The sequence below is a fragment of the Podarcis muralis genome, chromosome W (genome assembly GCF_964188315.1).
Source record: "Podarcis muralis chromosome W, rPodMur119.hap1.1, whole genome shotgun sequence".
Classification (NCBI taxonomy): Eukaryota; Metazoa; Chordata; class Lepidosauria; order Squamata; family Lacertidae; genus Podarcis; species Podarcis muralis.
Window position 1 is genome coordinate 17,714,159 of NC_135674.1, and position 26,149 is coordinate 17,740,307.

The 26,149-nt window shown below is 48.9% G+C and overlaps 1 protein-coding gene across 1 annotated transcript in view; it reads right to left on the bottom strand.

Moving 5' to 3' along the window:
• Positions 1-360: 360 nt before the first annotated feature.
• Positions 361-26,149, bottom strand: part of LOC144326318 (uncharacterized) — a 52,022-nt gene continuing 26,233 nt past the window's right edge. The window contains exons 3-4 of the mRNA XM_077922865.1: positions 2,981-3,163; positions 361-375 (exon numbers count right to left, since the gene is read on the bottom strand). Of these exons, the coding sequence (XP_077778991.1) occupies positions 361-375; positions 2,981-3,163 (198 nt within the window). The remainder of the gene's footprint in view (positions 376-2,980; positions 3,164-26,149) is intronic.

The window sequence follows — 26,149 nt, forward strand, 5'->3', positions numbered from 1 at the left end:
TGGTTGAGGACTCGTGCAGTCCTTCAATATTCCAGGTTCTTATGGTCCGTGCACACCTGGATCTTGTGCTGCGCGCCTATAGAAAATGCCTCCAGCGGTGAAAGGCTTCATGAATTGCAAGCAGTTCCCGGTCATACACCGTGTAGTTCTGTTCTGACTTGTTCAGCTTCCTTGGAAAAAAAGGCGCACGGCTTCCACTCTGACCCTTTTCCCGGCTGGAGCAGTACGGCTCCCACCGCTCTGTCTGACGCGTCTGTCTCCAGCCTCATAGGCTTCTGCAGATCCACGTGTAAGAGCTGCTCGTCCGAAGCGAACGCCCTCTTTAGCTCTTCAAAGGACTGCTGAGCCTCTTCCGTCCATTCAAACTTCTTCTTGCTGCTGAGACAATCGGTTATGGGTGCCGTTAAGTGGGCAAAGTTCTTGATAAACTTCCTATAGAAGTTTCCAAACCCCAGGAACCTCTGCACGTCCTTCCGGTTCTTGGGAGTCTTCCATTCTAGCACCGCCTGCACCTTGCCTGGGTCCATGGCTAAGCCTTTGTCCGACAACCTGTAACCCAGGAACTCAACCTCTCGGGTGTGGAATTGGCATTTCTCCAGTTTGACCCACAACTGGTGTTCCTGCAGCCTTTTCAGCACTTCCCTGACGTCCTTAACATGCTGCTCCTCGTTCTCCGAGTAGATTAGCACGTCGTCTAGGAAAGCCACGCAATTCCTGTACAGCAGGGACCCCAGCACATGGTGCATGAAAGCTTGAAAGCAGCTCGAGCCTGATTGTAATCCGAAGGGCATAACTAAATACTCAAAGGCCCCCAGAGGGGTGAACATGGTGGTTTTCCATTCATCTCCCTCCCTCATCCTTATCAAATTGTACGCCCCCCGAAGATCCAGCTTGGTAAAGACCTTCCCTTTCCTTACCCTGGCCAAAATGTCATCAGTTCTGGGCATTGGGAAGGTCACTGGTTCCGACACAAGGTTTAACCCCCTGTAATCTACGACCAATCTGGGCTCTTTAGAGTCTCTCTTGTCCACAAAGAACACTGGACTGCCCCCCACCGCCCTTGATTCTCGTATGAAACCCCTTTTCAGGTTCTTGTCAATAAACTTCCGCAACTCCTGCATCTCCCTGTCCGACATGGCGTACAGCTTACCCACTGGCAGCTGAGCCCCTGGGAGTAGGTTGATCTGACAGTCAAAGGGCCTGTGAGGGGGTAGTCTATCCGCCTCCTTCTCACTGAAGACTTCTTCCAGGTCTGCGTACTGAGGTGGTACTCTCCCCTTTTCTCCTACCGCCATCCCTGCCACCCTGGCTACTGCCATCCTCGGGGTTCCCCCCCCCCCATGGCAGTGCTCTACGCAGTGAGCTGACCCAAAGGTGACTGTCCGCTGGTGCCATCCCACTACTGGATCGTGCAGTGCCAGCCAACTCATTCCCAGTATGATTGGTGGCCCTGCTAGTGTGGCAACGTGAAAGGCAATTGTCTCAGTGTGTCTGGAGACCCTCATTTTCATGGGAGGGGTCTGGTGGGTCACTCCCCCCCCCAGGAGTTCTCTCCCATCAATGGTCGTTACTTGCAAGGGGTGTTCTAGAGGCACCACGTGGAGCTGGTGTTCTAGTGCAAAATCCCTGCTAAAGAAGTTGCAAGAGCTGCCTGAATCCAGCAATGCCTTCACCTTAATTGGGTGTCCGTTAGGGAGTTCTAGTACCACCTCTATGGCTATGGCTGCTCGGGGAGGGTCTGGTTTGGGCACTTTTACTGGTTGCTCGCCTGGCTGCTGTGCCCGCTCTCCTGCAGCCAAGCATTGCCGTTTCCCTGCTCCTTATCTCTCTCCTCAGCTGCCCCCACCATTCCTTGCCACGCCTTTTTCTGAGGGCAGACTCTGGCAAAATGTCCCGGCTGCTGGCAGAGAAAACACTTCTTAGTCGTTTTCCCCTCCTTTTTGTGAACCTCGCTGGAGTTTGAAACCCCGCGCACGCGCACTCCTCCAATCTCCATTGGTTCCGCGGGCGGCGCAGGTTGCTCCGGCACGTCTGGAATGCGGTTGTCATGCCAACGCTCTGCTCTCCCTTCCCGCCTTTCTAGAGCGCGCACCTCTTGGCGTACTCCCACAGCAAGCGCCGTTTTGGTCAGCTGGTCCATCGATTGCGGGCGGGGCGAGCGGGAAAGTTCATCTTTTACCCAAGGGGATAAGCCTTCCTCAAATAACATTTGCACTGGTTCTGAACCCAGTTCCCAACCAAGTTTGTGGATAAGCATCGCAAATCGCGACCAGTACTCTCTCACTGATTGGTTCCCTTGTTTGCACCCCATCAGTTCTTTGCGCGTCACGCTCTGCTCCACATCACTCGAGAACATATGGTCCATGGCGCTAAAAAATTTTCTCAAATCCTTCAAGGCAGCATTCTCCGATGCCATTAAGGGTCTGATCCAATCTCTAGCACCCCCTTCCAGATGCCCTACCACAAAAGTGACTCTCCCCCCATCGTCTACAAAGTCATCATACTGCAGGTCCAGCGTGTACTGCACTTCTGTCTTAAATGCGTTATAATCTCTGGGATTGCCCCCAAACTTCTGCACTAGTCCCGGTACCTTCCTTGCGATGGGGGTGGGCTTCCCCTGGGCATCCTGAGTCCGCCTTTCATCCAGCCGCGCCGCTAGTAGGGCCAGTTGCTGCTCCAAATCTCTGTTTCTCTCCTCCAGAGTTGGTCCTCCCCTGGCCTCCTCTCCGGCGCCTGCTCCTCCGGTTTGACTCATGATGCTGCCCCTGCTGCTCTGCGCACAAGCAACTTAGAGGACTGATGGATTGCTGTAATGGGAATTGGGGTTGCTTGTGCGTAAATTCCAAACTGCTCCAAGCTGGTTGTATAGCTAAACCTTTCCCTGGTTTGACAGCCCTTACAACGCGACTGTCTCAGTCACTGGCAGTTCCCTGACAGTATGTAACCGGAGGTACCACTGTACATTGGAATAATTGCTTACGGCTTCCGGTCGATCACGGAGCGAGCGCAAGAGGGATTTTACTCGTAAGGAGGAATCCAAGTTTTGGGAGAGGAAAGGGGGTGCTGCAAGGGCGCCGCAGCCCCCCAGAACGCCCTGGAGGATAATCCAGGGGTTCAGGATCCTGGCAAAGCCATTAGCTGAACACCCGGCCGTCAGGTAGCCCTGAAAAAGGGTGAAGAGAATGGCGAGGTGGAGAAGCAGGCGCTACGGGAAGCCATTGCTACTCTCCGAAAAGCGCAGCCCCAGGCTTGCACGATGAAGTGATCGATTCTCAAACAATAAGAAATCTGGATCTAAAATTGCAATAACTATCGAATTTGGCAGCTGGAAAGATTTGGAATGGATGAAGAGTAAAAAGGAGGTTGGCTTCATCTGAAATCGGTTATATAAGGAAGAAGTATTCACAGAGCATAAAAGAGGATTCCGTGAGTCTCTGCAAACGGCTTTTATTTTGTTTTAAATTAAATTTGAACATATGCTTAACAAGAAGAATTGAGAGGGTGTAAATTGGAAGGTGGTGTTGATATTTAGAAATTTGGAGTCGCTTTGGTAAACTTGAGGAGATCGGGGGGAAGGACCTTTCAGAACTTTTTACTTTCGATTTAAAAAAACCTGCGTAGTGACTACTTGCTTATTTATTTTGAACGTTTTAAAATGTGAAAGACCTTTCTGGCACAAGATATAGGCGAAGGAAAGAAACATTTGCTTCAGGATTCTTTATTGTAGACTGTTTCTTTAAAGACTGAGAATAATATCGCTGAAGGTACGGAACGATAGAAACTGCCCCCTCCTTTTTTTTCCTCCCCTTTGTTGTCTGAGGTGGAAGCTTGTGACTTTTGGCGAGGTGGAGGGAGTGAAAAAAACCTGTGTTTGCTCCTTTGTTTTCCTTTCCTCGCTTCTCTATCTCTTTGGAGCTGGTGGAATTAAGGTGGACAAAGAAAAGTGTTTTTAAAAGGCTTTAAAAGACGGAATTTGGTTTTGCCTCGTATTTTAAAGGAGTAGCTAAGCAAGTGGCAGAAACTTTTATTTTTTGTATATTCATTTGATGGAATAGCCAACCAAGTGGCAAGAAGAATTTAATAGGGTAAATTTGGAACCCCTTGACAAAGTTATGAGTAAGGAATAATAACTTGGTCTGGAGTTTAAATTTATGTGTGCTGATTGGGAAGTGGCCAAACAAGTGGCAGAACAATTATTAAAAGTTGATTTTATTGGACTTTTGTTGAACATATCAGAACTTAAGTGAATAGGTATTGGTATTAAAAATGTCTCATACACAAAAAAAGGCAAGTGAGGGTGCGACACCAGGGGACAGAAGGGGTTCAAAGCAGGAGACAGAACTGAAAGGAGATATAGTGAAAATGCTGGCTGAACTTAATAAGGATATAAAACAAAGTGAGAAAAATATTGAGGCAAAATTAGAACAGATGGATAAAAAAATGGATATGACTGATAATGAACTAAAGGGACAAATTAAAGAGGTTTCGAAAAGGACACAAAGTTTGGAAGAAGGAATGAAAAGAACTAAATTAGAAGTGAGGGAGGTGAAAAAAGAGGAATAAAAAATTAAAGTGGGGATGTCAGAAATTAATAAAACACAGGAAGAGGTCTTGGATGCACTTGCCATGAATGAATTAAGGCAAAGAGAAGTTAATCTGAGATTGAGGGCGGTGCCCGAGGTTCAAGGGGAAAATAATAGGGAGAAACTGATTTTGGAGATTGCACAATGGTTAGAGGTTCCAACAGAAGAAGTAGCAAACATGGTACAAAATGCATTTTGAATAAAGACTAGAACCACCAAAGCAAAGAAATTTCCAGGAGATTGTTTAATAAATTTTAAAGACAGAGAAATGAGAAATATGATTTTGCAGAAGAACAGAGAAAAGAGACAGAGCATTGGTGGAAATTATATAATTATTTTTAAAGACATCCCAATTCGCTTGTTGAAACGAAGAGATCCTTATAAACAAATGGTGCAAATATTGAGGAAGAATCAGATTGAATTTAAATGGGAATTCCTGGAGGGGATTTCCTTTTTTTATAAAGGAAAGAAACACAAACATACAAGTCCGGAGGAAACTCTGAAATTTATGAGAAGATACAAGGAGTTGGAGAGAGTGGAGGGGGAGATGAGGGGAGCATAAGCGGGGGTAGGGGCTGGAGCAGCCGCTGGAATAGGGGAACCAGAAGGAGAAGAAGGGGAGGCTGGAAAAAGTGAAGACGAAGACGAAGATGAAGACGAAGAAGAAGAAGAAAGGTTATAGACTTTAATAATATTTTTTTTAAAAAAAGAGGTCAAAATGGAGTTGAAATTATGGACATGGAATATTCATAGGATAAACGAGAAAAATAAACGCAATAAAATTGGACAATATTTAAAAAAGAAGAATTTGGATATTATTTGTTTACAAGAAACACATGTGGCAAGGAAACATAGAAAAATTTTAATCAATAAAAGACTAGGAAATGAATTTATTTCATCAGACAAAAGTAAGAAGAGAGGGGTAGTAATGTATGTAAAAAATAAAATTGAAGCTCAGCAAATATTTAAAGATGAAGAAGGAAGAATTATAGCAGTTCAGATCATATGGCAGGGAGAAAAATTAATAATAGTCGGGATCTATGCACCAAATGGAAACAAGACTGATTTTTATAAGAATTTAGAAGAAAAATTGTTTGAGTATATGGACCAAAAGATTATAATAATGGGTGACATGAATGGAGTGGTTTCAATGGAAATGGATAGGATGAGAGCAAAAGGGATGACCAGGGAAGGGAAATTACCAAAAACATTTTTCTCTTTGACGGATAATTGTAACTTAATAGACATTTGGAGACTAAGACACCCATTAGAAAAACAATTCACATTTCAATCAGAACCAAATCAATCAATGTCAAGAGTCGATCAGGTGTGGATATCTAATGAACTAACGTCAAGAACTATGGAGATTGAAATACAACCAATGGTACTTTCGGATCACAATGCAATAAAGTTTGTAATGAAAGGATATGAGGGAAAGTCCTTTAGGTGGAGATTAAATGAATACCTTCTTGATGATCAAAAAATTGTGGAGAAAGCCCAAAAAAAGTTATCAGATTATTTCGTAAATAATTGCAACAAAGGTACAAAAATGAGTATGGTATGCCAGTAAAGCCGTGATGAGGGGTTTCTTCATTCAACAGAATTCGATTAAGAATAAGTCCAGAGAGAAAGGGAAGAAAGAGATCTTAAAACAGATAATGGAAAATGAGAAACAAATAATTAATAGGCCAAATAGTTCGAAAATAAATCAAAATATAAAGATTTTACAATCACAATTTGCAATGATAATTAATAAAGAAGTAGAATGGAATTTAAAGAGAATGAAACAAAAAAACTTTGAATTTGCAAACAAATCAGGGAAATGGCTGGCTTGGCAGATTAAGAAAAGGAAAGAACAGAAAACAGTTAACAGAATTATCATAGAGGGAAAGGAAATAGACAATCTGAAAGATATCAGAAGAGGATTTGTGGACTTTTATAGAAAATTATATATAAAAAAGGAGAAGAGTAATATTAAAAAAATTGGAGAGTTTTTAAAGAAAAAAGAGGTGCAGAAGATCCCGACTGATAGAAAAGACAAACTGAATAACCCAATTGACATCGAGGAGATTATCGACGCAATAAAGGAGTTGAAAATAGGGAAAACACCAGGACCAGATGGACTGACGGCAAGATATTACAAGGAGATGAGACACATCCTACTTGGGCCATTAAGAGAAGTGATGAACAACATCTTGAAAGAAAGAGAAATTCCCGACACCTGGAAAGAAGGACTCTCCTCCTGGAAGAGAGGGGAGTGGTTGTGGGCGGGAGCCGAGCTCCGCCTGGCTGGTGCCCACGCCCATTGGCAGGCACCCAAACAGGTGCCTCCGAGGGGGCGTGTACAGCAGCCTAAATGCTGCGGCGCCAGCCCCTCCTCGGCCTCACTCTTCGTCGTCCCGTCGCGAGTCAAGACCGTCCTTCTCTTCCGTGTGCTCAGCTGTGGGGAGGCGACCACGTGGATCCAAGGAAGAGGACCTTGACCAGGGAAGTTTGCCTTAATTCGCTTGTTGTGTGCGCTGGCCACTTTTCTTCCTTTCTCTTGCTCCCAGTAATTACCAGTAATTCCTTCCGTGGGGTTGGGTCGCGGTGTGTGTGTTCTGGGAGCAGGACCGCGACTGTTTTCCCTTTCAAACTGTGGTCCGAACGTTGAAGCAGCAGCGCACAGTAAAAAGCTGCAGGCAGTTTTCGCTTGACTGCCTCCCCGCCGTATCCCTCGTGTTACTGCTTTGGACACCCCCCCCTTTTTGTCACCCCCCCCCCCCCCCGTCTGTATCCTTGCATAGTTGTGAGTGGCGCTCCTTGGAGCGGCTTGTCGCAGCCTCCGATTTTTGCTTCCCTGCTTCCCCTTCTTTCACACAGCGCCCCTCCGGCTTTTCTCTATCAGCGCTTTCTCAGCTCTCCTCCGACTTCTGATCCGACACTCTGTGTGTGTGTGTGTGTGTGGGTGAGTGCGTGTCCCGGCGCCCCTGCGATTTGAGGGGCGGCAATCTGTGTGTGTGAGCGTGCGTGCGCGTGTGTGTTTTGGACACCACTGTGCTTGTTGAGGGGGTGCTGGTGGAAAATCGCTGCTAATTGTCTTTTGAGTTTTAAAGCAGGGAGCGGAAGCGCATTAAATAAAGCCCCTGCCAGCCGGCAAATTTACCTTCCTAATTTTATTCAGGCGCACGCCGTGCGTTGGTTTCTGCACCCACGTGTTCGCCTGTCATTGTAAAAACACTTGCTTCTCCCCCTTCTCCCCCTCCCTTCCTGTGTCCGTAATTTTAAAAACGCTTGCTTCTACCCCTTCTCCCCCTCCCCTCCGCCGTGGCTTTAGCAGAGCAGTGAGAGCGTAGCGATTTTCCTTCTGCTAGTGTGTGTGTGTGTGTGTGTGGTCAATTGAGGCAAAGTCTTATTGCCGGCTCTGTGCGTTTAAACCACCAGCCTTTCTTTCCCTTTAAATGGTATTTTGTTGAAGGGCTTCGCCTAGCCCTGCCCTCTCCCTCCCCCCAGGTTTCTATAGGTTTTTTCCCGGCATTTCTGCAGAGGATTTTTTCTGACGTTGTGGCCAGCCCCTTAATAAACTGCTCTTTCTTCCTCCTCCCCAGCCCTCCCCCTCCCCCTGTGCTTTTACCTCTGCCCTAAACAACAGTAATATTTCAACCTGTTTTTCGCTGTGGAAAAATAACATTTATAATAATAAAGGTAAAGGTAAGGTACCCCTGCCCGTACGGGCCAGTCTTGCCAGACTCTAGGGTTGTGCGCTCATCTCACTCTATAGGCCGGGAGCCAGCGCTGTCCGCAGACACTTGCGGGTCACATGGCCAGCGTGACAAGCTGCATCTGGCAAGCCAGCGCAGCACACGGAACACAGTTTACCTTCCCGCTGGTAAGCGGTCCCTATTTATCTACTTGCACCCAAAGGTGCTTTCAAACTGCTAGGTTGGCAGGAGCTGGGACCAAACAACGGGAGCTCACCCCGCCGCGGGGATTCGAACCGCCGACCATGCGATCGGCAAGTCCTAGGCACTGAGGTTTTACCCACAGCGCCACCCGCGTCCCTATTTATAATAATAGTCAACAGCAAATGTATCTACTGAGCTGGAAAAGGACTTGATGTACAAAACCCAGGCAGCTGAACAAGAAAAGAAACTAGAGAAAATTGAGGAAGTGGAGGAAGAAATATACGCTGAACAGGAGGAGCAGAAAGGAGGGGCTGCAATGCTGCAGAAGGCAAATGAGAGCCGGAGGCCTGTCAAGATGGATATAAAAGAAAATAAGGACTGGATGAGGAAAATTTGGTTTGAACTTAGAAATGAGGAATGGAAAGATCTCCTTTTGTGGGGATCTGAAGATCTATGGACTATAAATTTGATCAAGGTGGAAGCTGGAGCTCTTGGGACATTTGGACCTAAAAGGATTAAGAAACAAGATTTGAGCTCCACCTTTAAACATGGAGGTCTGGCTGGAAGGAACATGGACATTATAGAGATAGTGCCCCTCCGAGACTTGGTGTTAAATATAAGGGACTTTCAAAGAAACCGGCAGAGAGGGATTGAGAGAGACTTAAGGGCCTCGGATGTGAGGTTGCCAGGCTGATAGTAGATGGACTAATGGACAATGGTTCCGGGATCGAAACCGGGGAAGGGAGGGTGGGGTTTGGAAATCCAAAGGGTGTTTGATTTTTTCTATTCTTTTTTTAATTTTGTGTTGTTATTAGTACAAGAATGGGGAATTTGTGGAAGGGAAACTGGGTCGACCTTAGGAAAAGCTTTCAAATATAAATGATTGAGGCATATAAATTAAAAGTTGATATATAAATTGAATTAAATATAATAACAAATCAAGGTTAAAAATATAATATAATAAATATAATAACAAATTAAGGTTAAAAATTTAGGGATAAGAACTTGTTGGATAAATATTTGGACATGGAATACAAGAAGGGGAGGTGAGGGGAAGTTGCGGGGAAAAGTTATTGAAAACGAGATTGTAAAGGATGAATTTTTTTCTTTTTTTCTTGTTCTTTTTCTTTTTCTTTTTTGTATTATTTGAAACTCTAAATAAATATTACTTAAAAAAAAAAACACAAAAGAAGTGCCATGGTCAGATCACTTCCTGGTGCAACTGGACTTCTCCGCGACCCTTCCCCTCTGCAGGGAGGTGGGACCGATTTGGATGGTCCGCCCCCACTACTTAATGGATCCAATTAGCTTCCAGAGAGCGGTAGGAGATGTTTTATCCTAAGTTGATGGCCTTTTAGCTGATTCCCTGGTGGCCTGCTGGAATGCGGAGTTAACCAGGGCTATTGACTGTCTGCCTCCGAAGCGCCCTCTCCGATTGCATGGAGCCCGGACAGCCCCGTGGTTTTCCACAGATCTGAGGGCCATGAAACAATCACTGAGACGGCTAGAGCGCCGGTGGCGGAAAACTCATTCTGAATCAGACCGGACACGGGCTAGAGCTCAACGTCGAGCCTACCAAGTGGCGACGGCGAAGAGGACCTTCTTTGCCACCTCTATTGCATCTGCAGAAAACAACAGCAGGAGACTTTTTCAGGTGGTTCGCAATCTATCGGAACCACCTGCACCACCAGGGACTCCAAGATCTCCTGCAATACTTTTGCAAAGTTTTTTGCAGATAGTCGCTCAGATTCAGGAGGTAGACTCCACCGTGGGAGCAGGGCCAGGGCGGGAGAGTGCTAGAGTTCTGTCTAGTCTTGTTACATGGGATCAATTCCAATCTGTTACCTCCGAGGATGCGGCTGGGGGGTGGGCTCTGCGGGGTGGTGAATGCTTCCCTCTGTGAGGGAGCCTTCCCAGACCCGCTGAAAGAGGCGGTCATTAAATTGCTTCTTAAAAAACTTCTTTAGACCCGGCTAATATGGCCAACTATCACCCAGTCTCAAATCTACCATTCTTAGGCAAGGTGATTGAGCGGGTGGTTGCTGAACAACTCCAAGCATGCTTGGAGGATGCGCACCATTTGGAAGCCTTCCAATCGGGATTCAGGCCTCATCATGGGATTCAGGCCTCATCATGAGTGTTCAGACTCCTGGGCTCTCACTTGTGGGATGCCTCAGGGTTCCATCCTCTCCCCCATGCTTTTTAATATCTACCGTATATGAAGCTGCTGGGATAGATCATCAGGGGGTTTGGGCTGGGTGTTCATCAGTATGCAGATGACACCCAGCTCTACCTCTTCTTTAAATCAGAACCAGTGAAGGCGGTGAAGGTCCTGTGTGAGTGCCTGGAGGCGGTTGGAGGATAGATGGCGGCTAACAGATTGAGGTTGAATCCTGACAAGACAGAAATACTGTTTTGGGGGGACAGGGGGCGGGCGGGTGTGGAGGATTCCCTGGTCTATATTGGGTAACTGTGCCCCTGAAGGACCAGCTGCACAGCCTGGGAGTCATTTTGGACTCACAGCTGTCCATGGAGGCGCAGGTTAATTCTGTGTCCAGGGCAGCTGTCTACCAGCTCCACCTGGTACGCAGGCTAAGACCCTACCTGCCCGCAGACTGTCTCGCCAGAGTGGTGCATGCTCTAGTTTTCTCCTGCTTGGACTACTGCAATGCGCGTGGGGCTACCTTTGAAGGCTACCTTTATCTACATGGGGCTACCTTTGAAAGTGACCCAGAAACTGCAATTAATCCAGAATGCGGCAGCTAGACTGGTGACTGGGAGTGGCCGCCGGGACCACATAACACCGGTCCTGAGAGATCTGCATTGGATCCCAGTACGTTTCTGAGCACAATTCAAAGTGTTGGTGCTGACCTTTAAAGCCCTAAACGGCCTCGGTCCTGTATACCTGAAGGAGCGTCTCCACATCCATCGTTCAGCCCGGACACTGAGATCCAGCGCCGAGGGCCTTCTGGCGGTTCCCTCATTGCGAGAAGTGAGGTTACAGGGAACCAGACAGAGGGCCTTCTCGGTAGTGGCGCCCACCCTGTGGAAATAAGCAGCTATCTTCTTTTTAAAAGACATCTGAAGGCAGCCCTGTTTAGGGAAGTTTTTAATATTTAATGCTGTATTGTTTTTAACATTTGATTGGGAGCCTCCCAGAGTGGCTGGGGAAACTCAGCCAGATGGGCGGGGTTTAAATAATACATTATTATTATTATTATTATTATTATTATTATTATTATTATTATTATTATTACTATTACTACTATTACTACTATTATTACTATTACTATTACTATTACTATTACTATTACTATTACTATTACTATTACTATTATTATAAGACCAGGATGCTTCAATAGCAGCCTTCAGCTTTTTCGCATTGCTCGGTCTCATGTCTCTCATCTTTCTCTTGGCAATGCCCCATAGATTCTCTATGGGGTTCAGGTCAGGCAAGTTTGCTGGCCAATCAAGCACATTAATCCCATGGGCATTGAACCAGGTTTTGGTACTTTTGGTAGTGTGGGCAGGTGCCGAAGAGTCCTGCTGGAAAAGGAAGTCAGCATCCCCATAAAGCTCGTCTGCGGAATGAAGCATGAAGTGCTCCAAAATCTCCTGGTAGACGACTTCCTGGTTGGTCGCCCTTTTATGGCGGACGAACTCTCAGCTGAAAGAGCTCTGCACACTGAGGCTGGGGGTGACTGCAAGAGCATTGCAGTACCCCATTAAAAACCTCAGATCGAGCGTTCTGAGGACCTGGTGTTCCGGCAAGTACCCATTGCGACTCCCTCGCTTCCCGGTAAGCTCTGTTAGAGCCCCGAGAGTGAGCGAGGTTGGAGACGTGGGTACTGCGGCAGGGACGCGGACTTATAAAAAATATTGGGGGGGCCCGGGAAAGCTCATGAATAATAAATAAGCTCATGAATATGCAAATAAAGTGGCGCCGCCTCCTCGTGAGCGAATAGGGGAGAGCGTGCTGCGCCTATTAATCAGCTCCAAAGGAAATTGGGTGGAGCTTTTGCTCGGGAGGGAGGGCAGGAGGCATGCAGCCCGCCCCTCCCTGTGCATTTTGGGCTGGGGGAGGGGCGGCGATGGTGCTCTGCTGGAGGGGCGCCGGAGATTATTGGGGGGGCGGAGCCCCCCCAAACGAATTTTTGAGGGGGCTCGGGCCCCCTCAAGCCCCATGGAGTCGGCGCCTATGTACTGCGGAAAAAAACAAAAATCACCTGGTAGACGGCTGCATTGACCCTGGACTTAAATGAAGCACAGTGGACCATGATGGCATGGCTCCCCAAATCAACACTTCACACTGGACTTCAAGCATCTGGCGTTGTATGCCTCCCCATTCTTCCTCCAGACTCTGGGTCCTTGGTTTCCAAAGGAGATGCAAAAGTTGCTCTCATCAGAAAAGAGGACTTGGGACCACTGAGCAACAGACCAGTTCTTTTTTTTCTTTAGCCCAGGGAAGACGCTTCTGACGTTGTTTCTTGTTCAGGAGTGGCTTGACAAGAAGAATACGACATTTGAAGCCCATCTCCAGGATCCATCTGTGTGTGGTGGCTCTTGATGCTCTAACTCCAGCCTCAGTCCACTCCTTGTGAAAGTCCCCAACACGTTTGAATGGTCTTTTCCTGACAATCCTCTCCAGACTGTGGTCATCCCTGCTGCTTGTGCACCTTTTTCTTCCACACTTTTCCCTTCCATTAATGTGCTTTGATACAGCACTTTGGGAACATCCAACTTCTTCTGCAATTACCTTTTGAGGCTTTCCCTCCTTATGGAGGGTCTCAATGATGGCTTTCTGCACAATTGTCAGGTTAGTAGCCTTCCCCATGATTGTGCTTCAGCCAGATGGGTGGGGTATAAATAATAATAATAATAATTAATAATTATCAGCTGTACCCCATAATAATCACAATTATAACAAATAAAGGCTTGACATATCTCACTTTGTATGTCTATCTCATATATTAGTTTCACCTTTTAAGTTGAATTACTGAAATAAATGAACTTTTCCACGATATTCTAATTTTCCAAGTTTCACTGGGAATCAAAAATGGTTTTCAGGTCGGTCTTCCTGTGCTGATCTATGTACGTGCTTGGTTGGTACATTTATGAACATTTATTATATATCTAAGACTTTAAAATTCTTATCACAATACCACCTCAAGTGTCCTGGCTTTTCTCAAAAGAATTCCTGGAACTGTAGTTTATGAGGGTGCTAAGTACTCTGTCTTAGAGATCTCAAACACTTAAGGAAGTACAACTCCCAGGGTTCCTTAGTTGCATTGAATGCCTATTAAACCACTTTAATTCTATGGTATAAAGATGTACATAGTCTGCAAAATAGTCTTGCAAGTTCCAATTCAAAACAGGGCTGCAACACTTATTCCCCTGCATGTTTACTTGGTATTAAGTCTCACTGAGTTTAACAGGGCTTGTTCCTCTAGGTGTTAAGGCTACAATTTCCATTCCACCCTGTCTTCATCACAATCAATGCAGTTTCCATTCTGCTGCAGTTCAGTTTCCACAAAATACTGCGCTATTTGACTCATGGTCTGCTATTTCACGTACCGTATTTTTCGCACCATAGGACGCACTTTTTCTCTCCTAAAAAGCAAGGGAAAATGTGTGTGCGTCCTATGGAGCGAATGCAGGCTTTCGCTGAAGCCTGGAGAGTGAGAGGGGTCGGTGCGCACCGACCCCTCTCGCTCTCCAGGCTTCAGGAAGCTATCCGCTAGCAGTGGGAGACCCAGCTCTCCCACCGCTAGCGGAGCGCTGCATTAATCCCGAAGCTTGGGGCGTGCGGAGCTCAGCGCGCCCAAAGCTTCTGGGTGCCGGCAATGTCTCCGCTAGCCCTGGGAGAGCCCCGCGACGTCGCGCGGCTCTCCCAGGGCTAGCGGACCACTGCGCTAATCCCGAAGCTTGGGGCGTGCGGAGCTCAGTGCGCCCCAAGCTTCTGGGCGCCGGCAAGGTCTCCGCTAGCCGTCTAGCGGAGACCTTGCCGGCACCCAGAAGCTTGGGGCGCACTGAGCTCCGCACGCCCCAAGCTTCGTGATTAGCGCTCCGCTAGCCGTGTCTAGGCTGCGGATAGCAGCCTGCTTCCCGGAGCGTCGGGCGCCCTGAAAGCAGAGCTCCCGGCGCTTCGGGAACACATCCACAGCGTGGGGACCCTTGCAGGAGTTCCCCGCAAGGCTCCCCACGCTGCGGATAGCAGCCTGCCGCCCGGCGGGTGGGGCGCCCTGAAGCAGAGCGCCCCTCGCGCCAGGCATACACCCGCAGCTTGGGGAGCCCTGCAGCAGTTCCCCGCAAGGCTCCCCAAGCTGCGGATAGCAGCCTGCCGCCCGGCGGGTGGGGCGCCCTGAAGCAGAGCGCCCCTCGCGCCAGGCATACACCCGCAGCTTGGGGAGCCCTGCAGCAGTTCCCCGCAAGGCTCCCCAAGCTGCGGATAGCAGCCTGCTTCCCGGAGCGTCAGGCGCCCTGAAAGCAGAGCGCCCAGCGCTTCGGGAACACATCCGCTGCGTGGAGAGCCTTGCAGGAGTTCCCCGCAAGGCTCCCCACGCTGCGGATAGCAGCCTGCCGCCCGGCGCGAGGGGCGCCCTGAAGCAGAGCGCCTCTCACGCCAGGCATACATCCGCAGCGTGGGGAGCCCTGCAGCAGTTCCCCGCAAGGCTCCCCAAGCTGCGGATAGCAGCCTGCCGCCCGGCGGGTGGGGCGCCCTGAAGCAGAGCGCCCCTCGCGCCAGGCATACACCCGCAGCTTGGGGAGCCCTGCAGCAGTTCCCCGCAAGGCTCCCCAAGCTGCGGATAGCAGCCTGCTTCCCGGAGCGTCAGGCGCCCTGAAAGCAGAGCACCCGGCGCTTCGGGAACACATCCGCTGCGTGGAGAGCCTTGCAGGAGTTCCCCGCAAGGCTCCCCACGCTGCGGATAGCAGCCTGCCGCCCGGCGCGAGGGGCGCCCTGAAGCAGAGCGCCTCTCACGCCAGGCATACATCCGCAGCTTGGGGAGCCCTGCAGCAGTTCCCCGCAAGGCTCCCCACGCTGCGGATAGCAGCCTGCCGCCCGGAGCGTCAGGCGCCCTGAAGCAGAGCGCCTCTCACGCCAGGCATACATCCGCAGCGTGGGGAGCCCTGCAGCAGTTCCCCGCAAGGCTCCCCAAGCTGCGGATAGCAGCCTGCCGCCCGGCGGGTGGGGCGCCCTGAAGCAGAGCGCCCCTCGCGCCAGGCATACACCCGCAGCTTGGGGAGCCCTGCAGCAGTTCCCCGCAAGGCTCCCCACGCTGCGGATAGCAGCCTGCCGCCCGGAGCATCAGGCGCCCTGAAGCAGAGCGCCTCTCACGCCAGGCATACATCCGCAGCGTGGGGAGCCCTGCAGCAGTTCCCCGCAAGGCTCCCCAAGCTGCGGATAGCAGCCTGCCGCCCGGCGCGAGGGGCGCCCTGAAGCAGAGCGCCTCTCACGCCAGGCATACATCCGCAGCGTGGGGAGCCCTGCAGCAGTTCCCCGCAAGGCTCCCCAAGCTGCGGATAGCAGCCTGCCGCCCGGCGGGTGGGGCGCCCTGAAGCAGAGCGCCCCTCGCGCCACGCATACACCCGCAGCTTGGGGAGCCCTGCAGCAGTTCCCCGCAAGGCTCCCCAAGCTGCGGATAGCAGCCTGCTTCCCGGAGCGTCAGGCGCCCTGAAAGCAGAGCACCCGGCGCTTCGGGAACACATCCGCTGCGTGGAGAGCCTTGCAGGAGTTCCCCGCAAGGCTCCCCACGCTGCGGATAGCAGCCTGCCGCCCGGCGCGGGGGGCGCCCTGAAGCAGAGCGCCTCTCACGCCAGGCATACATCCGCAGCGTGGGGAGCCCTGCAGCAGTTCCCCGCAAGGCTCCCCAAGCTGCGGATAGCAGCCTGCCGCCCGGCGGGTGCGACGCCCTAAAGCAGAGCGCCCCGCGCGCTAGGCAGACATCAGCCAGCCCCACAAGCTCGGGGGACAGCAGGGAGGCGCAGCGCCACTATCCCGCTGTTCCTCGACCTGGTTCGGTTTCCCTGACCTGCTTTTGGGGGGGAAATAAAGGGAAAAAAATTTTCCTTTATTTCCCCCCAAAAAAACTAGGTGCGTCCTATGGTCCGGTGCGTCCAATCGTGCGAAAAATACGGTAACTTACATAATCAATGGCAAAATTATTTCCACACCAATCAATTCAATATAAAAGAAATGTAAAAACAAGGTAAAAAGATACTATGTATTGATTGAAACAAGAACATTGCAGGAGAATAAAGATTGTACTTGCTGGATTGATTTCTGTTCTGGACCTTGGATAGAAATAGTGGCAATTTCCACTTCCACTAAAATTCTCTGACGTTCCAATCTGCTCCCAAGTAAGCATGCATAGGATTTGCAGCCACCGTTTAATTAAAATATATTGACAAAAAAGTGTGACTGGTTATTTGGAAAGCACATTAAAATAAAATAAACTGCATCTAAACTGCTCACCAGAGATGAGGGGGTTGCACTGGAACAACCCAAGATCTACCTACTGCAAACACACTCAGCCTAGGAGACATAGGATTTCAATTGTGCTATTAGGATGGTGGCAGCTCAGATTCATAAGGAATAACTTGCCAAACAGCTAAATATGGCCCACATCATGAATAGGGCAGGAAATACAGTATCTATGCTGCTACTCTAGGTTCCTCACTCCCATTGTTTTAAAACAGGGGTCAGTAAACTTTTTCAGCAGGGGGCCGGTCCACTGTCCCTCAGACCTTGTGAGGGTCCGGACTAAATTTTGGCGGGGGGGGGGGGGATGATGCAAGAGCACCACAAGCCCCAGTAGCTGCTTACCTGTGTCTTGCGAGCAGCAGGGGCTGGCGGCGGTGGGATGATGAGCAGCGCGCGAAAGGGCTCCGGAGATGGGCTGCATAAAATGGCAGCTGCTTGAGCGCTGCTGCTGCTGCTGGGACCAACAAAACGCAGCCCTCTTCCTCCTCTAGGCAGGGCGGGGAGAAGGCAGGAGGAGGGAGGGAGGAGGAGGAGGAGGCGCCACCGTGTGAAGGAGAGGGAAAGAACGTGCGCGCTGGCGATCCACGTGGCAATTCCTGGACCATCCGCGGGCCGGATCCAGAAGGCAAATGGGTCTGATCAGCCTGCGGACCTTAGTTTGCCTACCCATGTTTTAAAAGCTACAGTTTTTAAAGCTACAGAGCCAAGAAGTGCACCTCTCCCATTTATGAAGAATGGACTGGCATAGAAACTGAAACAGACTAAAGCAAAGTCTACAAAAACAATTGCCAACTTCTTAGTTGCAAATTCAGCTAAATCTAAATATTAAATCTAAAGGCTTACAACAGCAATACAATTACACACTGTGCCATCAGTAGTCCGACATATTTCAAAGGAAAAATATGGAGAAAAAACCCCCGAAGGAAACAAAACACATACATTGCCTAAAAACATTTTAAAACATTATTCCATATTTACCTAGTTATAGATAACCTGTTTGGGGAAGCTAAAGCAGACACCAAAAATGCTGTTGGCCACATTTGATTTAGAAATTAATTAAAACAGCAGCATATGATCTTTTTAGGACCAGGTGAAAGGAAAAATAGATACCTTGTGAGTTTCATGGAATTCTCCATCAAGCAGGGAGTAAAATAAAAAAGTGGGAGGGAGATTAATGAAACTGGAGATTATAACTTGTGCATCTACTAAAAGCAAAGTCAGTAGAGACCAAAGTGGAAAGCAATATGTACAACCACACTGTATTACTTTCCACTCTGGCTTCTATTTGAGACATTTTGTTTCACGCATAGAAAAAGTGACAGCATTAGGTGGTAAAAGGTAGACTTCCTCCTTTTCTATAATTGCTTGACAATAAATTTGGTATTCCTCAAAGAATACAAAGGTGCCCTGATCAGCAATAGAATCAGTTTCAAATATCTGTTGTTTAACATTTTCAGTGGGAAGCAACCCCCCCCCCCCAACTGTGAACACCAATGTTGGAATTCTAGTGTAATGTAGCATTTAAGCCTAGTATAGTTGTAGGTTTTAACCCAAGTCCCCCATTGCAATTCGGATCTGAATTGGAGGTGTGTGTGGGGGGGTCTGCAACTTCACTTTATGTGGGTGGTGGGGTGGACCTGCACTCAACGGCAAATTGCAATTACAGTCATGTATAATGGCTCTCATCATGCCTTCTATCAGCAACATTTTTCTCTTTTTTTAAAAAAATAATACAAATCTTGCCTGATGAAGAGCTGTGAAACCTGACTGATAGCTCACTTTCTGTGACTTTCAAGTGGTCTAAATAAAAGTATTATACTACTGCTTCTATCTGAACCTGCTACTGCTACTAATGACCTGCTTCACTGACCTCTGCCACTGTACGATGAAGTTGACTATTGTAAAGGCTAATAGCTAAGTCAAATTTGTCTTCCAAAACGTTCATGTAGCAGGGAGACACCTTGACCTATAAAATCTAAAAACACTGCAGCATGCTTTGGAAGTATAAGCAGCTGCAAAAAGGGGGAAAGACTGGAGTCAGCACACCAGCTTTCATACTTTTGGCCAAGATAAGCTAATTTTAATCTTTAATATTCACCAGTCACAAAGTGCTTTACCTATCAACAGTGGCGGCAATCTGCATAAAGAACAGAGCTTGATTTCCAGTTTGAGGTAATTTCAATTAAGTTTTGGATATAACTGTTATTAATTTTTCCCATTACACTGAAACTTGAGATTCAGAAATGACCTATTTTCCTACAGTCCCCTTGTACCTAGGAGTGGCTTGCTTCTTGTTATGTACTGAGTGAATAGGATCCAAAATGCAGCAGTCTGATTGGTCCTAGAACAATAGGATTCAGAATGCAGCAGTCTGATTGGTCCTAGAACAATGCAGCAGTATGATTGGTCCGCAGGAGCCACCCAATCCAGCTCCAGGTGGAAGTGAATCTGCAACCTGATTGGCCAGGCATCAGATGACCGACGCCAGGCATCAGATGACCGATCCAAGAGCTCCAGGTCCTGGGGCCCAACGCACCAAGGTAACTCGACGGAGATCACGGACTGCCAGGTATACCAATTGCCCCACCCCAACATAGAGAAAATTTATGTAGAGGTACAGATAGAGGGGGCCCCGTGCCTCATGGAGCTTGACACGGGTTCAACTCTATCCATAATCTCGGCAAGGACCTTAAGGAAACTGTGCCCTAGTGGGGGTCCCAAACTCAGGCCGACCCCATTCACCCTCCGGGACTTCCAGAAATGTAAGGTCCCCACAATGGGGGTGGGGACCTGCAGGGTGCAATATTGAGGGTGGACATGGCAACTGGACTTGCTTGTGGTCAAGGGCCCCTACGTTAGCTTACTGGGTTTGGCATGGTTTGGACCACTGGGGCTAGCCGTCACTGGGGTGAACCGCACTAGCTTACAAGTTGATGTGGACGCCATATGCAAGGAATTTCTGGGGGTTTTCGATGGGAAATTGGGACACACAGAGGAGCGTTCAAGGTAAAGAGGCTGCAATTCGGTGTCAGTGTGGCACCAGGCATATTACAGAATCTAATGGACTCTCTCCTTAAAGGGATTCCTGGAGTCACCCCCTTCTTTGATGATGTGTTGATTGCCAGGCCCATGCCAGAGGAGTTTGAGGACCGCCTCCGCACCATTCTACACTGTTTCCAGACGGCGGGTCTGAAGGTGAAGCGGGAAAAGTGCCTACTAGGAGTGCCTCAGGTGGACCTTCTGGGATTTATGGTGGACGCAGAAGGGGTCCACCTGACTGGGGACAAGGTACGGGCCATTTGTGATGCCCCAGTGCCCAAGGGCAAGACTGAACTTCAGGCCTTCTTGGGACTATTGAACTTTTACCATGCCTTCCTTCCCCATAAGGCGGCGGTAGCGGAGCCCCTACACAGACTCCTGGACAAGCGGGCCCCTTGGGTATGGGGCCAGCGCCAGGAGGCCGCATTCCAGGTAGTCAAGGACTTGCTTGTCTCAAACTCGGTCTTGCACACTTCGACGATGTGATGGCCTGGGAATCTGATTCAGAGGCTGAACCTGAAGAATCCCAGCCTGCACAGGAGTCCCCGTCTCCAGGGCCGGCTGAGCCAGGGCAGGGGCTTGAATCTGAAGGGCCCTCACCTATGCCGGATCCTCAGGAGCAGACACCAGATGAATCCACTCTGGCTCTGGGGGTGATTGAGGACCCGTTGCCTGCAGGTGCTCCTCTCCCAGCCCTGTCAGGGGAAGGTGTGGTTGCCTCTGGGTCCAGTAACCCTCCAGCCTCTCCTGAGCTGCAGAGGCTCAGGGCAGAGAGGCGGAGGGAACTAAGTTCTCTCAGGAGAAGTGCTCGCCTTAAGGCCAGGAGAGGTGAGTCACCTGTGGGCTGGGACCGCCCTAGGCCCCAGAGGAGATAAAGGCCAGTCAGCCCAGTCCCAGGTTGCGGGAGCAACATCGCTGGAAACCTGTTCCTGCCAGCACCCTGACCTGCTCTTCCGGAGTTCCTGACCACGCCCGGCTCCTTGCCTTGGACCCCGCTTCGCCCTTGACAGACAGCCTCCAGACCCTCGACCCAGGACCGGAGTCAGACCACGCCGCATGGTAACCCCCCCGGGACCAGCACAGACAAGAGGCTGCCGGTGGTGCTAGCATGCGACACCTCGCCCTACGGCATCGGCGCTGTCCTGGGACACCAACTCCCAGATGGAAGAGAGGTGCCGGTGACATACTTTTCCCAGATACTCGACGCAACCGAGTGGAACTACTCGCAAACCGACAAGGAGGGTCTGGCAATCGTGAAGGGAGTAAAAAAATTCCATGATTTCTTGTACGGCCCTTTACCGTGGAGACTGACCATAAGCCGTTGCTTGGCTTGTTTGCCCCCGAAAAGCAGACTCCCCAAGTGCTGTCTCCTCGCATCCTCAGGTGGTCAATTTTCCTTGCCAGCTACCAGTATGCACTGATTCACTGCCCTGGAAAGGCGATGGGCCACGCAGACGCCCTCAGCAGGCTACCACTACCGGAAACAGGCCCCGACCCAGGGCCCGCGCAAGAGGTTATGAGCCTGGAGCTGCTTCCCGACCGCCCCATTCAGGCACAAGAAGTTGCACACAGTTCCAAGAAATGGTCCTGGACTGGGTGTGGAGGGGATGGCCCAGCAGCAGCCCCGGGCCAGAATTCGCGGGCTACACAACCCGCAAACATGAACTGTCGGCCCACAAGGGGTGCCTGTTATGGGGAAGCAGGATCGTTGTTCCCCAGCCCCTCCGCAAAAGGGTCCTCACAGCCCTACACGAGACACACCCAGGGGTAGTGAGAATGAAGGCCCTTGCCAGGAGTTATGTGTGGTGGCCGGGGATCGATGGAGAGATAGAAGCCTGGGTCAAACACTGCCAGGCCTGCCAAGAATCCCGCCCAGATCCCCCAAGGGCCCCAGTCCAGTCCTGGGAGTCTGCCCAAGCACCATGGTCAAGCCTGCACGTGGACTTTGCTGGCCCATTTCAGGGGAAAACATTCTTCATAGTGGTGGACTCCTACACCGAATGGCTGGAAGTCGCACTGGTACCGTCCACTTCCACATTCGCAGCCATCCGGGTACTACGCAGGCTGTTTGCAACCCACGGGCTCCCTGACACTCTCGTCTCAGACAACGGAACCGCATTTACGTCAGGAGAATTCCAGACCTTCACAGCGCAGAACGCCATCCGCCACATCCGCTCGGTGCCATTCCACCCTGCCACCAATGGCCAAGCAGAACGCATGGTGCGGACCACCAAGGACACCCTCCGCCGCATGACGCAAGGGGATTGGGAGTACCACCTTGCCACATTCCTTCTAGCACAGCACAGCGCCCCCAGCTCAACGACAGGCCGGAGCCCCGCTGAACTACTAATGGGCCGGCGTCTCGCAATCAGACTGGACCGCCTTCACCCCGACATAGCTCAGGATGAGGTAGTGGTGGGGGAAGGCAGGAAACCCCAGACCTTCGTGGCCCAGGACCCAATGTACACAAAGAATTTTGGGGCAGGCCCGGCATGGGTACCCACCACAGTCACCAGGGTCACTGGCCCCGTGTCATACGAGGTGCTAATGGAGGGGAGATAATGCTGGCACCGCCACTGCGACCAGATACGGCAACTATTCCTGGGGGGAAACCAGGAGGAGGACAGGTCAGAGGAGTCCCAAGGGAACAGTGGGGCAGTGAGGCCCATAGAGCAGGAGGGGTCTGCAGGGGAGGCAGAATCAGTAAATACAGAGAGGACCCGTGAGGCCGAAAGGACACTGGAACCAGAGCCACGACTGAGCGAGCCGGTTGCGCAAGACCAAAGGGCCCCATCACAGCCAGCATCCTCGGAACACAAGCCAGAACCAGAACCCCTGACCAGGGAACACCCCAGGCCGCAACGCATACGTAGGCGGCCGGCGTACCTTGAGGACTATGAATGCGACCTCCCAGGCAGGACTGGAACTTAGAAGGGAGGGGTGTTATGTACTGAGTTGAATAGGATCCAAAATGCAGCAGTCTGATTGGTCCTAGAACAATAGGATTCAGAATGCAGCAGTCTGATTGGTCCTAGAACAATGCAGCAGTATGATTGGTCGGCAGGAGCCACCCAATCCAGCTCCAGATAGAAGTGAATCCACAACCTGATTGGCCTACAGGAGAATCCTGGAATTAGCCAATCACGTGTGGCCCATTGTGTAAATAATGTATATAAAGCAGATATTTTGGGGGAGCATTAATTCCTCATCACCACTATGAGCTGAATAAAGAGCATGAAATCCACTCTTGACTGTGAGTATATTTCAATGCAGAATTTTGATTTTCAAAATAATAGGTGTTAATGACTTCCATGATCTCTTTTGCCATGTGTGCAATTGATGCTGAGGGCTGACTTTGGGTTCTGACATTCTCTGTAAGATTATGAAAAGTTCTGTCATGTCTGGTGCTCCTAAAAACATGCCTGGCCAAAGTTGCCGTGGGAGTTACTCCCATGTGCAGTTGGAGATGGATCCAATTCCATGCAACAGAGGACATCATCTGCTTGGAAGTAGAAGCAGTATCTATCTTATGCGTCTAACTTCTTGATAAGGCTTCTCATCTGCACAGATTGTGGGACTTTCAGATAAGATGAGGCCCCATCAGAAAAAGGAACTGCACGGTTAAAATATGTTTCAGCTTCCCAACTTTGCTAATCTAAAAACAGTATAGCTGCTCTGTATTCCTGTTTGTTTTCCCCATTGAAGGAACCTTTGTGTTTCACCTCAGGATGGAGATCTGGGTGTAACAGCTTGATTTTATATTTTTGCCAGGATGATGAACCATTGTATGTCTGTCCTGGGAAACAGTCCCACTGAAACCTACAAAATATACCAAGTGTAGGGAAAATTTGGAGCTCTGGGTGTTGCTAAACAATAAATCCCATCATGCCTGGTCATTAGCCATGCTTGCTGAGGTTGATGGGAGTTGTAGTTCATTAACATTGGAAGGGCCAAAGGTTTTCCACATTTGAAATAGGTCCTCATTGGAATGTGTGGTACCTTCTCCTTCCACATTAAGACTGTGACTAAATTCAGATTTCATCCAACATCAGCCAATTCCCCCCCCCCTCCTCTTCCCCCAATCTTGTTTTGTTTACCACCAAGCCTGATGATGAGTTATGGAGGACTCGAAAACTTGCACACTATTTTGTAGCATTTTGTTCGACCTAATACAAGTATTACTTTTTGGAATTTCTCTTCTGGGCCAACCTTTGCATTTTGTATTAGAAGTAGGTTGCTCCGTAGCACAACTTCCACAGTGTCAGAAAAAGAAGGCATTAATTAGAGCCAAGCAATGTTCAAAAAAGCTAACACAGACTTTTGAGCTACACCGCCTGCCACTCTCATCTGCAATTACAATCCATATGGGATTACAATTAGATAATGCATCTGTACTATTTTGAACACTGGAAAGCACTGGTTGAATGCTAAGTATTATAATGTTTGATATATTTGTAGGGCAGGTTATAGTTTTGCTGCTTTTGTTTTAACTATTTCTTTGTGTTTTAACCTTGTATTTTTATCTTGTGAACCGCCCTGAGATCTTATGATGAAGGGTGATATATAAGCCTAACAAACAAACAAGCAAACAAACAAACAGTTCCAATACAGAAGGGGGGGGGGGGGAACCAGTTGCCAATTAATTTATTAATTGTCTATAAATTCCTGGGTCTGCTATCTACCATGGTTCTAATCTTGTCCATAATCACAAATGTTCCATATTTATTTACTTACTCTTCCTTTATACAAAAAGTAAGAGAAAACATTGCATGTAAGAAAAGAAGCCATTGCAATATTTTTTTAATCCCTATGTGAATGGCTTCAAAAAGTAAGTACATCACTGTCTGGTCTTTGCGCACAAATGGCTTGTGATGGCCACTAATGCCATGTTCCTTGGAAGAGTACAAATGCAGTGCAATCAGGAGCTGCACTTCAGCAGTAGTGCACATGCTCCGCATGAAGAAGGTCCTAGATTTGATCTCTGGCACCTCAGTGTGGATAATACTGAGTTTAATGGACCATTAGTCTGACGGTGTAAGGCACTGTGATAAGAATTTTAAGGTCTTAGATATATAATAAATGTTCATAAATGTACCAACCAAGCACGTACATAGATCAGCACAGGAAGGCCGACCTGAGTCATGAGTCTATCTCATATATTAGTTTCACCTTTTAAGTTGAATTACTGAAATAAATGAACTTTTCCACGATATTCTAATTTTCCGAGTTTCACCTGTAGATCAGCACAGGAAGACTGACCTGAAAACCATTTTTGATTCCCAAACTGGCCAAATGTTTTCTCTGCAAGGAGGGAGGGGTATGGGAGCCTTCCTATTGTCTCAATAATTGAGTAATCACCATTTCAAAGGGTGACAGACTGTCAGGAAAGGCAATCAGATAAGGCATTATCAGAAAACCTGCCAGACAGGAAAAACAACAACACTCAAATTTCTGTTGTAGACCACCTTTTCTGTGATGTAGGTATGATGTATCTGGGGGGTAGTCTTGGGCTGCACCCCTTCTGTGATGGATGTATGTATGATGTATGGAGGGGTGGTCTTGAGCTCCAGGGCAGGGAATTTAAAATGTCTATATAAAGGCAGGCACACCTTTGTTTGGGGTTCCTCCTCCTTTCCTGCATGTGAGGGGAGCACCCTGTTGCAACAGATCAATAAAGATCAGGCTTACTAGCTGCTTTGCTTCTCATTATTCTCTGGTTGGCCTCTGTTATTTTCTCTTACCAATAGGGAACCTACGTAAGGACTCTATACGGGCTCTTGGATATCCCGTAAGGGGAAAAGGGCAGATTTTGTTTACAACAGCAGCTTCCTACATTTCTGCGTACTCACATGTATATCTGCAAGGTACAGAATTAAGAAGACATGGTGTCCAGGATTTGGATACCAGCAGCCAGAGGTGCGTGGGCTGGAAAATACACCTGAGAACAGAAAACTGGAATGTCTGTGTAGCCCACAATTTAGTTGCACAACACTCATCAATGCTGCTGTTGCTCTGATTGCTATTGGTGTTTTCATTTTTTTTTTTTATAAATATTTTATTGAAATTTTTAAGTTACAATATAATAAACAAACCAAGTTATAACAAAACATAACATACTTTCTTATCTTCTTGTGACCTCCTCACATCTCCCGCCCCTACCT